This window comes from Choloepus didactylus, chromosome 17, assembly GCF_015220235.1.
Source record: "Choloepus didactylus isolate mChoDid1 chromosome 17, mChoDid1.pri, whole genome shotgun sequence".
In the NCBI taxonomy this organism is placed as follows: Eukaryota; Metazoa; Chordata; class Mammalia; order Pilosa; family Megalonychidae; genus Choloepus; species Choloepus didactylus.
In genome coordinates, this window is record NC_051323.1 from 60,924,926 (window position 1) to 60,938,786 (window position 13,861).

The 13,861-nt window shown below is 49.7% G+C and overlaps 1 protein-coding gene across 2 annotated transcripts in view; it reads left to right on the forward strand.

The window, feature by feature from the left end:
- The window catches only part of XDH (xanthine dehydrogenase), a 60,083-nt gene that overhangs the window by 18,690 nt on the left and 27,532 nt on the right, over positions 1–13,861 (forward strand). For both annotated transcript variants that reach the window (XR_005212455.1, XM_037807618.1), the window contains exons 9-16: positions 145–286; positions 2,786–2,878; positions 3,380–3,531; positions 4,866–4,959; positions 6,287–6,396; positions 8,270–8,454; positions 11,845–12,019; positions 13,475–13,558. Coding sequence is in view for 1 of the 2 variants with exons in the window: in XM_037807618.1 (XP_037663546.1) it covers positions 145–286; positions 2,786–2,878; positions 3,380–3,531; positions 4,866–4,959; positions 6,287–6,396; positions 8,270–8,454; positions 11,845–12,019; positions 13,475–13,558 (1,035 nt within the window). In the remaining variant the exon portion in view is untranslated. The remainder of the gene's footprint in view (positions 1–144; positions 287–2,785; positions 2,879–3,379; positions 3,532–4,865; positions 4,960–6,286; positions 6,397–8,269; positions 8,455–11,844; positions 12,020–13,474; positions 13,559–13,861) is intronic.

Here is a 13,861-nt window from a genome sequence, read left to right on the forward strand (position 1 = left end):
CACCTAAGCATAATATTTACATTCTTAACTCCATATTAAACCAGCCAGTGGAAGAGTTGATCCCATTGCAGACTTAAAACCATTTGTCCGGGGAATGGCAGTAAGAAGGAGACAGTGCAGTAAAGAAAACTGCATGTTTCCCAGAGGCTGAAAGACACTCCTCAGAAGCAGCTGCGTTTTGAAGGGGAGCGTGTGACGTGGATCCAGGCCGCCACCCTGAAGGAGCTGCTGGACCTCAAGGCCCAGCACCCCAACGTCAAGCTGGTGGTGGGGAACACGGAGATCGGTGAGGCCTGGGAGGGTTCTGGGTCCCCACCCCACCAGCCTGCCCTGGAGACCCACCGAGGAGCCCTGGGCCCGTGGGTTCCTGGCTGTAGGGTCACACAGGCTGGTTCTACCCCTTGCTGGCTGAGAATCCTCAGAAAAGTTCTTTCTCCTTCTTTACCTTTGTTTTCCCATTTCTTATGTGGGGACAATAACACCTCCTGCAGAGTTGTTTTATGTAGTAAATGAGGTCCTTTCCCACTTGTTTGCTTTCCTCCATAAACATTCATGCAGTGCTAACTCTGAGCCTGGTACTCTGGGGAGCAGGGGGCTGGGGATGTGGAGATGAATTGGGCCTTGTCCTGTCACTAAGGCTCTCCCAGTGCTAGGCAGGAGGAGTAAATATAGCTGAGGCGTCAAGGCTAGCACCTGGCAGGTGCTAGGAGTTCCATAAATGTCACTCTCATGACTCCCCCATTTCCTGGGGTATGCTGCGGAGAGGATATGCCCGAGTGTGACCTGTGTGTGCTCCCACCCAGGGCGTGGGTGCCACAGCATGCAAACAGGCTGGCCTAGTTCAGAGAGACTAGGACAGACAGCTCTCTGCCCTGGGGCTTAGAAGAGACTGGGAGACATGGTGGAGGCACCCAGTCCCTGCTAGTCTCCATCCCTTTCACCTGCCTTGGTCCGTTTCCCCTTTGCTGGGTCCCGAGCCCAGCGAGGATCATGGCCCAGCTGAGGCTGGCTCTGAGGACCTCTGGTTTTAGGGGCATGGCAGGCCTTTAACGGAAGCAGCCAAATCTACCTTGTGGGAGACTTCTGGCTCTGGTTCTGGAAGGATCTGCAGACCTCTGTGTTCTGGTTGGATTCTCAGACACAAGGAGAAGGGTCTGGCTTGGCTGAGAGCCGAGGAGCACAAAGTTGGCCCGCTGCTGAGCACAGGCCCCGTCGCGGGTTCCCAGCCGTGCTGCCCCACATTGGGGCGACAGCTGGGCTGTGTGGTGGGCTGCAAGTGAGGCGGCCCCAGGGGCAACAGACACTAGGGTGGAGAGTGACGGGTGGAAGACTCTTAGGGGAGCTTTTGATGCATGACATGTTCCTTGCCATGAACCCCACAGTGTTCTGGACCCAGAGAGTCTCCAAGGAAAAGGATTCCTGAAGACTTTATAAGTGCCACAGTTAGAAATAAGTTCTGGACATCAGCATGTCGGGGGATGTGGGGAAGAGAGAGCCTCAGTCTGCGTCATTGGTCCTGACAGCTGGTATTCAAACAAACTGAACTCTGCACAGCCGGGGCCACCCTTCGGAAATCCGAAACAGCACATGGGGGTGCGAGGGGAGGGGGTGCACAGACCTTACTTTCTTAACCTGTCCCGTTGGCAGGGGGAGAAGTGCTGTGCTAAGTGAGTCTGAGGGACAGAGGTGTGTCAGTTTATGAGAAGTTTCCACCTTGATTAGCCGGGAAGGACAGACAACAGAGACGCATGGCCTCGCAAAGACCCTAGGGACTGGGAGGCAGGTGGGAAGTTTCCTTTCTGAGTCAATTTTCTTTATAGTTTAAGGTTAGCCTTTCTTATTATTATTTCTATAATACCCCAACAGCTAACAGCTAAAGTACTGAAATTTACCTATTTTTAGGTGTAAACTGGGCAGGAAACTTAACCTCTCTGTGCCTCAGTTTCTTCATCTGTAAACAGGGATAATCACAGCACCTACTTCATAGCATGGTTCTGAGGATTAAATGAGTTAAAATATGGAAAGTGCCAAGAAGAATTCCTGAACTACGTTAACACCCTGTGTTTTCTAATATTGTTATGCATACACATATCAGATACACACACATACACATTAGCGTGAATTCAAGTCCATCCCACTTGAATTCTGAGAGGTTTTCTTTTTAAAAAACTTTAAAAATTCTTTTATAAGACTTTTTTATTGAAATATAATTCAAAAGCCCTGCAATTTGCCCATTTCCTGTGTATAATTCAGTGGTTTTTAGTATATTCTCGGATGTGTAAAACTATCACCACAGGCAATTTTAGATTATTTTCATTGCCTCAAAAAGAAACCCTGTACCTTTAGCTCCCACCACTCTATCCCCTCCACCCCCAGCCCCAAGCAACCATGAATCTACTTACTTTCTCTATAGATTTCCCTGTTCTGGAGTTTTTCTATGAATGGTATCCTACAATATGTGGACTTCAGTGTTTGGCTTCTTTCACTTAGCATAATGGTTTCGAGGTTCATCCAAATTGTAGCATGCATTAGTCCTTCACTCTTTTTATGGCTGAATTACATTCCATCCACCACAATATTTTATCCATTCCTCCCTACTGGTTTTCCTGAGAGGGAGAGAAAGACAGTTTTAGGGCTGACAGTTTTAGGGGTAACTGCACCTAAAGCCAGGACATCCCTGGAGCTTGTTATATTTGTGACGATATCAAACATCCCGCCATAATGTTAGAAAACACTGTGTGTCATGATATGGGCCTGTAACTTGAGGCTTCTCATTTCCCTCAAGGCATTGAGATGAAGTTCAAGAACAAGCTGTTTCCTGTGATTGTCTGCCCAGCCTGGATCCCTGAGCTGAACGCAGTGGAACACAGACAGGAGGGTAAGGGAGGGCTTGCACAAGGGGCTGTGGTGCTGGGCTGTGTCACGGGTGGAGGGCAGCCGTTCCCATGGCTCTTGCTGCCACCTGCTTCTTGCTGCCCACCCTGTGGGGGAGAAGGCGGGATGCAGGGGGCAGGAGGCACCCTTCTCTACCTTTCCTATTCCTAGCATCCGTGGTGGGCTGCCACCAGGCAAGAGACTGCAAGCCCTTTAATAACTCAGTCTGGTTGCACGATAGGATCATTCACAGGTGTGAAGAGAGAGGCGGAGTGCTTGGGAGTCTTTTTTTAAATTGCCAGGTTTGGAGAAAAGAGCACTGATTGTACGACCAAGAGAACTGAGGTTGTGTCCTGGCACTTAATAGCTGTGTGGCATTGGGCAAGTCACTTAACCTCTCTGGGCCTTGGTTTCCTCATTCCTATAAAGATGTGACTCGCCGGGTTGCTGGGGGCTGCATATGAAGGTAAAGGGGACTGCTGTTACTCTGTGCACCTGTTCCCAGGCATCTGCTTTGGCGCCGCCTGCCCCCTGATTTCTGTGGAAAAGACCCTGGCCGAGGCAGTCGATAAGCTTCCGACCCACAAAACAGAGGTGTTCCGAGGTGTCCTGGAGCAGCTGCGCTGGTTTGCCGGGAAGCAGGTCAAGTCTGTGGCGGTGAGTCTCTGTCCAGTGGCCCATGCCAGCCAGGGGATGGGGCCCCTCATCTGCAGGCAGGGCCTGTGCCACCCAGGGGATGGGGCCCCTCATCCACAGCCAGGGGGCCTGTGCCACCCAGGGGACAGGGCCCCTCGTCCACAGCCGGAGGCCTGTGCCACCCAGGGGATGGGGCCCCTCGTCCACAGCCAGGGGCCTGTGCCACCCAGGGGACGGGGCCCCTCGTGCACAGCCAGGGGGCCGGTCTAGCCTCTGCTTGCTTTAGCCCAGGGGACCCAAACTTCAGTGTGCTTAGCATTGCGGGAATGCGAGTTAAAAGGCAGTTTCCTGGGCCCCGCCCCAGAGATTCTGACTCAGTAGGTCTGAGATGGAGCCCAGGAATCAGAGGTGTAGCTGGTGGTCTGTGGGCCCAAGAAACGCTCGCTCTGTGACTCAGTCTTCACTGCTCGGTTACCCCCAGCCTGAGCTCGGCCGAGGCTGTCACTAGGTGAAAGAGAGCAAGGTTAGGGGGAAACCAAATGGCAGGGGGTGGGGGGTGGTTTCCTGCAGATTTGGGGGTGGGAGAACCAGTTGTGGTAGCTGTTCACTGTCTGTCTTCAAGTTAGCCCCAGACTTCCCAGTTTGCAGTGTTCACACACCTTGTGCCATGTGAGGGTTGCAAAAACCTGTGGCTTTGGGAAGAAAGTGATTCCTTCCATTCTGTTCTTCAATTTTTTGTTTGTTTGTTTAGTTTTTGGGAAAACAAACACCCTCTCTCATTCCCCTCCCCTCCACCTAAGCACCTGTCACTTCTGAATATAGATGAGGAAACATAAACCCAGAAAGTTATACTGAGTTCCCTAGTTCTGCTAGAATCTACTTCCAGGAAAGCTTTTATTTTCATTTGAAACCAGATTTCTTCCTCTTTTCTAACAATGAGAACCTTGTACTTGTTTCTCCCACCTTTGCCAAGTTGCCAGGAAGCTCAGATCCAAACAGAACAAATTGTTCATCCTTGGGCTTCCTTTTCCTTGATCTTTATCTTCCGTTTCTATTTTACTAGCTCTCTATGACTTCTCCAATAAACTGCCTCAATTTTTTCAGTAAAAGATGGGATGAAATCCAACAAAAACTGGTAAACTTAGGAGCCCGAATCAGACCCAAGTGCTCTGATTTCAAGTTTTGCTTATTTTTCCAAATGCCCAAGTACTTACTGTGCCTGTCCCGTATCTCTGGGGGTGCAGGTCCCCAGGGCTCTCCCTCAGCAGGTGGCACCCACCTGCCCTGTGCTCAGGGGGAGCTGTGGGAGGAAACCCCGGAGTGGCCTCTCACTTCCCGCTCTGTGCTTGTCCTAGTCCCTTGGAGGAAACATCATCACTGCCAGTCCCATCTCTGACCTCAACCCTGTGTTCATGGCCTGTGGGGCCAAAATGACCCTCGTGTCCCAAGGTGAGTTGCCTGATGCAGAGGTTGGGACAGAGGGACTTAGAGGAGAAAAGTCTCAGAAGATCAGTCACTTTCTGCAGAAACAGAGTCCCAAGTTCAGGGACCCAGCCATCCCAAGGTTTGGACTCATGAAAGCAGCAAGAGGGGAGGGGTGGTGCACCCAGGCTGTGGGCCAGGAGAGCTGCTCCACCTCCGTATGAAGCGTTCTCAGTGGCACCTGCTGCTGCCTAGTGGTGTGTGGGATTGGTTTGCCTCGGCTCATTATAGCCAATTGTTGGATTTTCAGGAATTCTACAAATTGGTTGTTAAACATTTAATTAAAAATTAATTTATATAAACACAATGAAATAAGTTGTATTAAAAACAAAGATAATAAGTATTCTACAGTGATCACCTCCCAATTACCTTACTGCACTTTACTAATATCTATGCTTTTGAGGCTATTTACATATGTTGCTTTGGAATGGTGGAAATACTATACAGTGGTGTGTTACTGCACAGCTCTTCCTGTATTGGAGAGTCCCCAAGACACCCCTGGTTTTGGTGATTTGGGAAGACTCCAAGGACTCAGTATAGAGTCTTACTCCTGGCTAAGATTTACTCTAGTGAAAGGAAGCAAAGCAAAATCAGCAAAGGGAAAAGGCACAGGTGGCAACATCCAGAGGAAACCAGGCACCTGCTTCCAGAATTCTTTCCTGCTGGAGTTGCACGGGGTGTGCTCAATGCCCCCAGAAACTAGTTATGACAAAATGTGTGAGATGTTGTCTACAGGGAAGCCTGTTAGAGACCCAGTGCCCAGGGTTTTCATTAGTTGGGGGTCACGTGGCACATGCTTAAAGTCCAGCCTTCCAGAAAGACAACAGGTGTTCTGCATAAACCGTATTGTTTGTACAAACACAGTAGGCACAGTGAGTCATTCTTATCGAAATGGTGGGAACCCTCCGAAAATCCAATTTCCCAGGTGCGGGCTAAGAATCAGCCTTGCTAGCAGGCCTTCCTAGGGATCGAGATCGGGGCTGCTCAGTTAACTCTTCTTTTAGCTCCACATTCAATGACATCACTTTGATAGCTTGAAATTGGCTATCGTGGGAATATTTACACCAAGAAACTGGCAAATGCTACAAATCGGCGTGTTTTGTTCGTACAAAGAGCCGCTATAAAACATTTACCAGCACCCGTGGCTTCAGGCTTCCAGATGGAGGGCCCTGGTTGCCCCCTCTGACAGCAGGCATCCGAGCCAGGGGGAGGAACCCCGGGAGGGGCGGTCCTAGGCTCCCAGCGTGGTTCCCGCCTGTCCCTCCCATGAAGCCCTCATTTTGCCTCCTCACAGGTACCAAGAGAACCGTTCGGATGGACCACACATTCTTCCCTGCCTACAGAAAGACCCTGCTGAAGCCAGAGGAGATTCTGCTTTCCGTGGAGATCCCCTACAGCAGGGAGGTGAGGTACTGTCAGGGGCTGGCCCGGGGCTGTGTCCGAGTCTACTCCTGCCCCTGCTGGGCTCCAGGCAAGGACACCGGAGCCTGCCTTGGGACCCACTTTGGTGTCTTTGCCCTTGGCCTCTAAAGAACCAAACAGTCCTCTCTGCACAGTGACAAGTCTCCTGGTAGGGTGAAAAAGGGCTTTGGAAACAGACAGATAGATGCACAATCCTAAGCCATTTAACATTTCTGAGCCCCACTTCCCTCACCTGTCACATGGGAGCCACGGCACCTACTGTGCAGATAATTGTGAGGACTGAAAACAAACAGTGCCTGGGAGCCAGCTAGCAACACAACTCCAAGAACGAACTCGGCTGTTGGGGATTCCTGCCTGTGTCACGGGGGACTCGTTTTCATTTGGTGAACATGTGGGGTTCACACGCTGCATGGAGAAGTGCCCCGTGAGTCACAGCCACACATCATGACCTCAGGCTTGACGAGAAGTTTATTCCCTGACCTTGCTTTGATTTGGCTGGGATGGGTTCCTCTCTCCTGGGCAGGTGTCCTGGCCTGTGTGGACAGGTATGGGCACCTCTGGCCACTTTGCTCTTGTTCTTTGGGGCCCGTGGTGGCTTGGCCTGGTGGTTCTCTCCTCTCTCAGCAGCTACCAGCTCAAGACACAGTTCTGTGATGGGCCTTTTCAGAGAAATGATCTGTGAGAGGCTAGGAACCAGCTATAAAACGGGGTTATAGTTGAGTGTTTCTATATTCCACAGCTTGTGCTTTAGCGAGTGTTACAAGTTGTGTTTGCCCTTGCGAATATTGACCTCCTTAATGAGAATGCCATTTAAAATCAGAATAATTTTGTCCCTGAGGTGGTTTCTTAATGATTTTCTAGCTGGTCCTCACATTCCATTTTGAGCAATGGTGCCCCGAGTTTTGGATTTCACACATCAGCGCCGTCCTTGGAGCGGGCCGCTGAGAAACTTTTCTGCAGAACCAAGTCCGGACTCTGGGCTCATTGTCCCAGGGCCACGTGGACACCAGGAATCTGCACTATCTTTATCACTGGGAGGGGTCAGGATGAATTCTTCAAAGAGCCATGGGCCATTCTGAGGCCTCAACAGTGAGCCCCATTGTACTTTCTCCAGTAGAGCTCCTTTCCCTAAGCCTCCTGCCTTTGGTTTTAATCAGAATTTGCAATGTCAGGGTGAGTTCACACCTCAAGAGGAACCCAACAGGGAAGGGGCTTGACGGCTTGATTCAGTGTTTCTTACCTGGAGAGTAACTGACCCCCACCCCTACCCGCTGACAGACCCTGGCTTGGCCCCAGGGGGAAGGTTGCTCAGAGCATCGTTTCCAGAATCAGGACTTCTAAATGCAGCCAACAGACTAGTGGGAAGACACGTCAGGGGAGCTCCTGTGTGTGTTTTCAAACACCCCATCGTCTCTGCTCAAGAGGCAGGCGGGCAGCAGGGGTTTGCCACACCCCACCTTCCCCTCCCCACCCCCGGCCCCAAGTCATCAGTGCAGACTCTGCTGGGCACCAGGCCCCGGGAGGGGAAGACGCGGGCGTTCCCAGGAGGAGCCTTTGTCGAGGCGCCTTTCCTCCCCACTGCTTGTGGGGCGGAGGTCTTCCAGCTCCACTTTCAGCTTTCCTGACCAATAGGGAGCAATTCGGAGCCTCTCTCAGCTTCTGAGAATGTTATCTGGAACTTCTGAAAATGCGATAGTCGGGTACACCTCCATCTCTGATTCCTAACTCTCGCTCCTCCGCTGATTTGCAATGGTGTCCTCACCTCTCCCTCCCTCCTACCCTGTGATCAGCTTTGCCGACTGCGGCCCTTGCAAAACCAGGTGGAAAGCACAGGCCCCTTTCTGTCCTTTGACAGGGCGAGTACTTCTCAGCCTTCAAGCAGGCCTCCCGGAGGGAAGATGACATCGCCAAGGTCACCTGCGGCATGAGAGTCCTGTTCAAGTCAGGGAGCACGGAGGTGGAGGAGCTGGCCGTCTGCTTCGGTGGCATGGCCGACCGCACCGTCTCAGCCCTCGGGACCACGCAGAGGCAGCTGTCCAAGTGAGAGCCCACGGGAAAGAAAAGCTGCTGCGAAAGCTGGCGACACTACTGCCACCATTGCTACCACTACTAGTATTACTGCTGCCTCTACTACTACTGTCATCACTGCTCCTACTGCTGCTCTACTACTCCCGGTACCGCTGCTGCTGCTGCTGTTACTACTGCTACCACTCCGACTGCTATTACTACTACTACTGCTACTACTATTCCTACTGCTATTCCTAATGCTACTACTCCTACTGCTATCACTGCTGCTTCTACTACTCCTGGTACCGCTGCTGCTGCTGCTGTTACTACTGCTACCACTCCGACTGCTAGTACTACTACTACTGCTACTACTATTCCTACTGCTATTCCTACTGCTACCACTCCTACTGCTATCACTGCTGCTTCTACTACTCCTGGTACCACTGCTACTGCTTCTGTTACTACTGCTACCACTCCGACTGCTATTACTACTACTACTGCTACTACTATTCCTACTGCTATTACTACTGCTACCACACCTACTGCTATCACTGCTGCTTCTACTACTCCCGGTACCGCTGCTGCTGCTGCTGTTACTACTGCTACCACTCCGACTGCTATTACTACTACTACTGCTACTACTATTCCTACTGCTATTACTACTGCTACCACACCTACTGCTATCACTGCTGCTTCTACTACTCCCGGTACCGCTGCTGCTGCTGCTGTTACTACTGCTACCACTCCGACTGCTATTACTACTACTACTGCTACTACTATTCCTACTGCTATTACTACTGCTACCACTCCTACTGCTATCACTGCTGCTTCTACTACTCCCGGTACCGCTGCTGCTGCTGCTGTTACTACTGCTACCACTCCGACTGCTATTACTACTACTACTGCTACTACTATTCCTACTGCTATTACTACTGCTACTACTCCTACTGCTATCACTGCTGCTTCTACTACTCCTGGTACCACTGCTACTGCTTCTGTTACTACTGCTACCACTCTACTACTGTTACTACTACTGCTACTATTATTACAACTGCTTCCACTCCTACTACTGTTACTACTGCTACCACTCCTACTTCTATTACTACTACTGCTAGTATTATTACTACTGCTACCACTCCTACTGCTATCACTGCCGCTTCTGCTACTCCTAATACCACTGCTACTACTACTACTGCTACCACTCCTACTGCTATTAGTACTACTACTGCTGCTGCTGCTACTACTATTACTACTGCTACTACTCCTAGTACCACTGCTACTGCTACTGTTACTACTGCAACCACCCCTATTGCTATTACTACTGTGTTTTAGTTTGCTAATGCTGCTGGAATGCAAAACACCAGAGATGGATTGGCTTTTATGAAAGGGGGTTTATTTGGTTACACGGTTGCAGTCTTAAGGCCATAAGGTGCCCAAGGTAACACATCAGCAGTCGGGTACCTTCACTGGAGGATGGCCAATGGTGTCTGGAAAACCTCTGTTAGCTGGGAAGGCATGTGGCTGGCATCTGCTCCAAAGTTCTGGTTTCAAAATGGCTTTCTCCCAGGATGTTCCTCTCTAGGCTGCAGTTCCTCAAAAATGTCACTCTTAGTTGCACTTGGGGTATCTGTCCTCTCTCAGCTTCTCCAGAGCACGAGTCTGCTTTCAATGGCCATCTTCAAACTGTCTCTCATCTGCAGCTCCTGTGCTTTCTTCAAAGTATCCCTCTTGGCTACTGGTCCTCTTCAAAACATCACTCACAGCTGCACTGAGTTCCCTCTTTCCCTCAGCTCTTTTATATGGCTCCACTGATCAAGGCCCACCCTGAATGGGTGGGGCCACACCTCCATGGAAATTATCTCATCAGAGTTATCACCTACAGTTGGGTGGGGCACATCTCCATGGAAACAATCAAAGAATCACAATCTAATCAAAACTGATACATCCGCCCACACAAGATTACATCAAAGATAATGGTGTTTGGGGAGACATACTACATTCAAACTGGCACATTCCACCCCCTGGACCCCAAAATGACATTATCTTTCCATATACAAAATACATTCACAACAATATCACAGAAACTTAAATCATTTCAATAACAATAGTTGAGTACAAAATCCTGTCAAAATAATTATAGGCATGGTCAGTCCTAAGGCATACTGCTACTACTCCTACTGCTGCTTCTACTACTCCTAGTACCACTGCTACTGCTACTATTACTACTGCTTCCGCTCCTACTGCTATTACTACTGCTACTGCTCCTACTGCTATCACTGCTGCTTCTACTACTCCTAGTACCACTGCTACTGCTGCTATTACTACTGCTACTACTCCTACTGCTATTACTGCTGCTGCTACTACTACTACTCTTACTACCACTGTTACGACTGTTACTGCTATGATTACTATGGTTACTCTATGCTAGGTACTGTATCAAACACTTCACTGGCTTATCCTATGTAATTCTTACAATAACCATTGTTTTAGTTTACTAAAGTTGATGAAATGCAATATGCCAGAACTGGGTTGGCTTTTACAATAGGGATTTATTAACTTACAGGCTTATGGTTCTGAGGCATCATCAGATGGTGTCTGGACTCCTCTGTCAGCTGGCAAGGCACATCCTGTCTGCTGGTCTCTCCCTTCTCCTCCAGGGCTCGTTGCTTCCAGCTTCTGGCTTCAGTGGCTTCCTCTCTGTTTTTCTGTGGCTTTCTCTCTCAGCTTGTGTGTGTCCTTCTCCCTCAGCTTCTGTATCTTTTCCTCTGTCAGCTTCTGGCTTTATCTTTCTGTGTCTCTCCCCTTATAAAGGATTTTAGTAAGAGGATTAAGACCCACCTGGGTCATGCCTCAACTGAAATAACCTAATCAAAAGGCCCCATCCACAATAGGTCCACACCCACAGGAATGGATTAGCTTTAAGAACATGACCTTTTTTGGGGTACCTACAGCTTCAAACTGTCAGCACCATATAGGATAGATAAAGCATAGCTTTGGAATTTGTCTCCTTGGGTCTAATTCCTGGCTCCCACACTTATCAGAGGGTAACATAAGTCAACTTTGGTAAGCTCCCCATGCCTCAGTTTACCTATGGGTAAAATGGACATAAGAATAGTGTTTACTATGATAATGTAAGTGAAGATTCATATGAAGCACTCAGGACATAGCTTAGTGCATTGTAAGGATGCGACAGATTTAACTATTATTGTTTTTGTGGTCTTCTTTACTGCATCTATTTTTAAGGGTGAGTGAACTGAGGCTTGAGAAGGTTAAGTAACTTGCTTAAAGCCACATAGCTATGAGTATCTAAGCCAAATTTTGAGCTGAGGTTTGTAGGCCTTCGAGGCCCTGTGCACCACTGCTCCACTCAGCATGGATGCTTTGGGCTGGGGGGTGCACCCTCCCACGGCCTGCTCTCTGCAGGGTGTGGAATGAGGAGCTGCTGCAGGACGTGTCTGCAAGCCTGGCGAAGGAGATGTGCCTGGCCCCAGACGCCCCTGGCGGCATGGTGGAGTTCCGGCGCACCCTCACCCTCAGCTTCTTCTTCAAATTCTACCTGACGGTGCTTCAGAAGCTGGGCAAAGCGGACCTAGAGGACGTGAGTGTGGGACCTGGGAGAGGCTCAGGTTCTCCCCAGCACGACTGCTGGGGGATTTAGGGAGCTAGTCTGGGCCAGAGAGCACTGTGGATTGAGCCGATCAACCTGCTCTTCTCCCTAGGAAGTCCAAAGGTAGGAGGGCAGGGACCAGGGACAAGCCCAGGGAGCCACGTGGAGATGGGAGCCACCTGGCCAGTTGAAGGGCAGGGCCCCGGGCTGGGAGGCAGGGACACGGGTTCTTGTGCTGGCTGTCATTACTCCATCAGCTCTAAGGTCACGGCTCTAAGTCTCAGCTGTAAAATTTGCAAAAGAGGGTGGGGGGTGGGCAGGCCAGATGAATGCTTGTATCCCTTCTAGAAATACGGTTCATTTGACTGTGGTTAGAATGGGAATGGAGAGTGCGATGGGGAGGCAGGGGCTGCTACAGCCGGGAGGCAATGTGGTCCCCGTGAGAACGTGCCTCCAGGACAGGATGCTGGCAGAGGTGCAGCCCAGCTCCTGGGATTTGATGAGCATGGCTCACCAGTCTGCATTTGCTTTGCACCTATTATATGCGCTCAGTGATGGCGAGGCATGCTGGTGCCAGGAGAGGCCATGCAAAGGCCCCCAGAGGGCCAGGGCCGGGAGGGGATCCTGGAGGCAGTTCTGCCTGGGGCCGTGGGGTCAGAGAAGGGTTCACAGATGCCGGGACAGGAGAACTAAGTCTGTCTTTTAAAAACATTAATAATATCTATTTTTTTTCCTGATTATAAATGTAATATGGGCTTACTGTGGAAAACTTTAAAAATCAAGTCATAATAGAGCAAAAATAAATAAATACACTTAGATCCCAGAGAAAGAGACTGCTAATGTTTTGGTTTATTCCTCTGATCTTTTTTTCTACATTTATCTGTGTTGTTCTGTTTGTTTGTCTGCTGTGTAGATAGATAAGATAGATCAATCAATAGAATTTTGTCCTTCCGTCCTTCTAGCAATACCTCTATCTTCCTATCTATTGATCTGATATATGAATTTTTAAACTGATGTGGGATCATGTTGCATAGTTTTGTACCCCCCTTGCTTCAGTCGGGATGATATTGTGAACATTTCCATATCATTAAGTATTTCCTGCAGAATTGAGGAGGCCAGGGAAGGCTTTTCCAGGAGGACTGGGGGAAAAGGGTGTTCCCCAGGGAAAGAGCAGGATACATAAATGCAGTAAGGAGAGAAGCAGCTTGGTATGTTGGAGAAAGTACAAACCATCCATCCATTATGTGGGGTGAAGGGGCGGTGGGGGGAGATGCTGAACATATTATTAACCACCTGACTCCAGAGCTCAGTTCTGGATGTTGAGGCAGGGGTATCAGATGAAGAGATGAGGGAAATAGTCATCACTTTTATCACTTGGGGACAACCAAGGAAGGGATCAAAGATGGAAATAAAGTCGTGGTCTCCTCTGCTATCTTGCCTCCACAGAAATGTGCTAAACTGGACCCCACCTACGCCAGTGCCACCTTACTCTTCCACAAAGACCCTCCGGCCAACGTCCAGTTCTTCCAAGTGAGTGGCAGGTGGTGGGTGGCTGCTGTCAGGGGCCTCGACGGGCCACATTTTCCTGACTGTCAGGTGACGCTGACCATCGGTGATGGACCCACTTGTGGGTACATAAAGCCCCTTCGTGTTAGGCTTAAATACTCAGTGAAGAAAATGGGAATGACACAGCTGTCAGTATAGCTGTCCCCTGCTCTGGACACCTAAATTTCTTTTTTGGGATTAGACTCACATCTTCACCTGTTCCTTAAGGAAAATTTTTTTAACCTTTTTTTTTCCTGGCCCCACTTTGGGGCTAATGTGCAAAGCCAG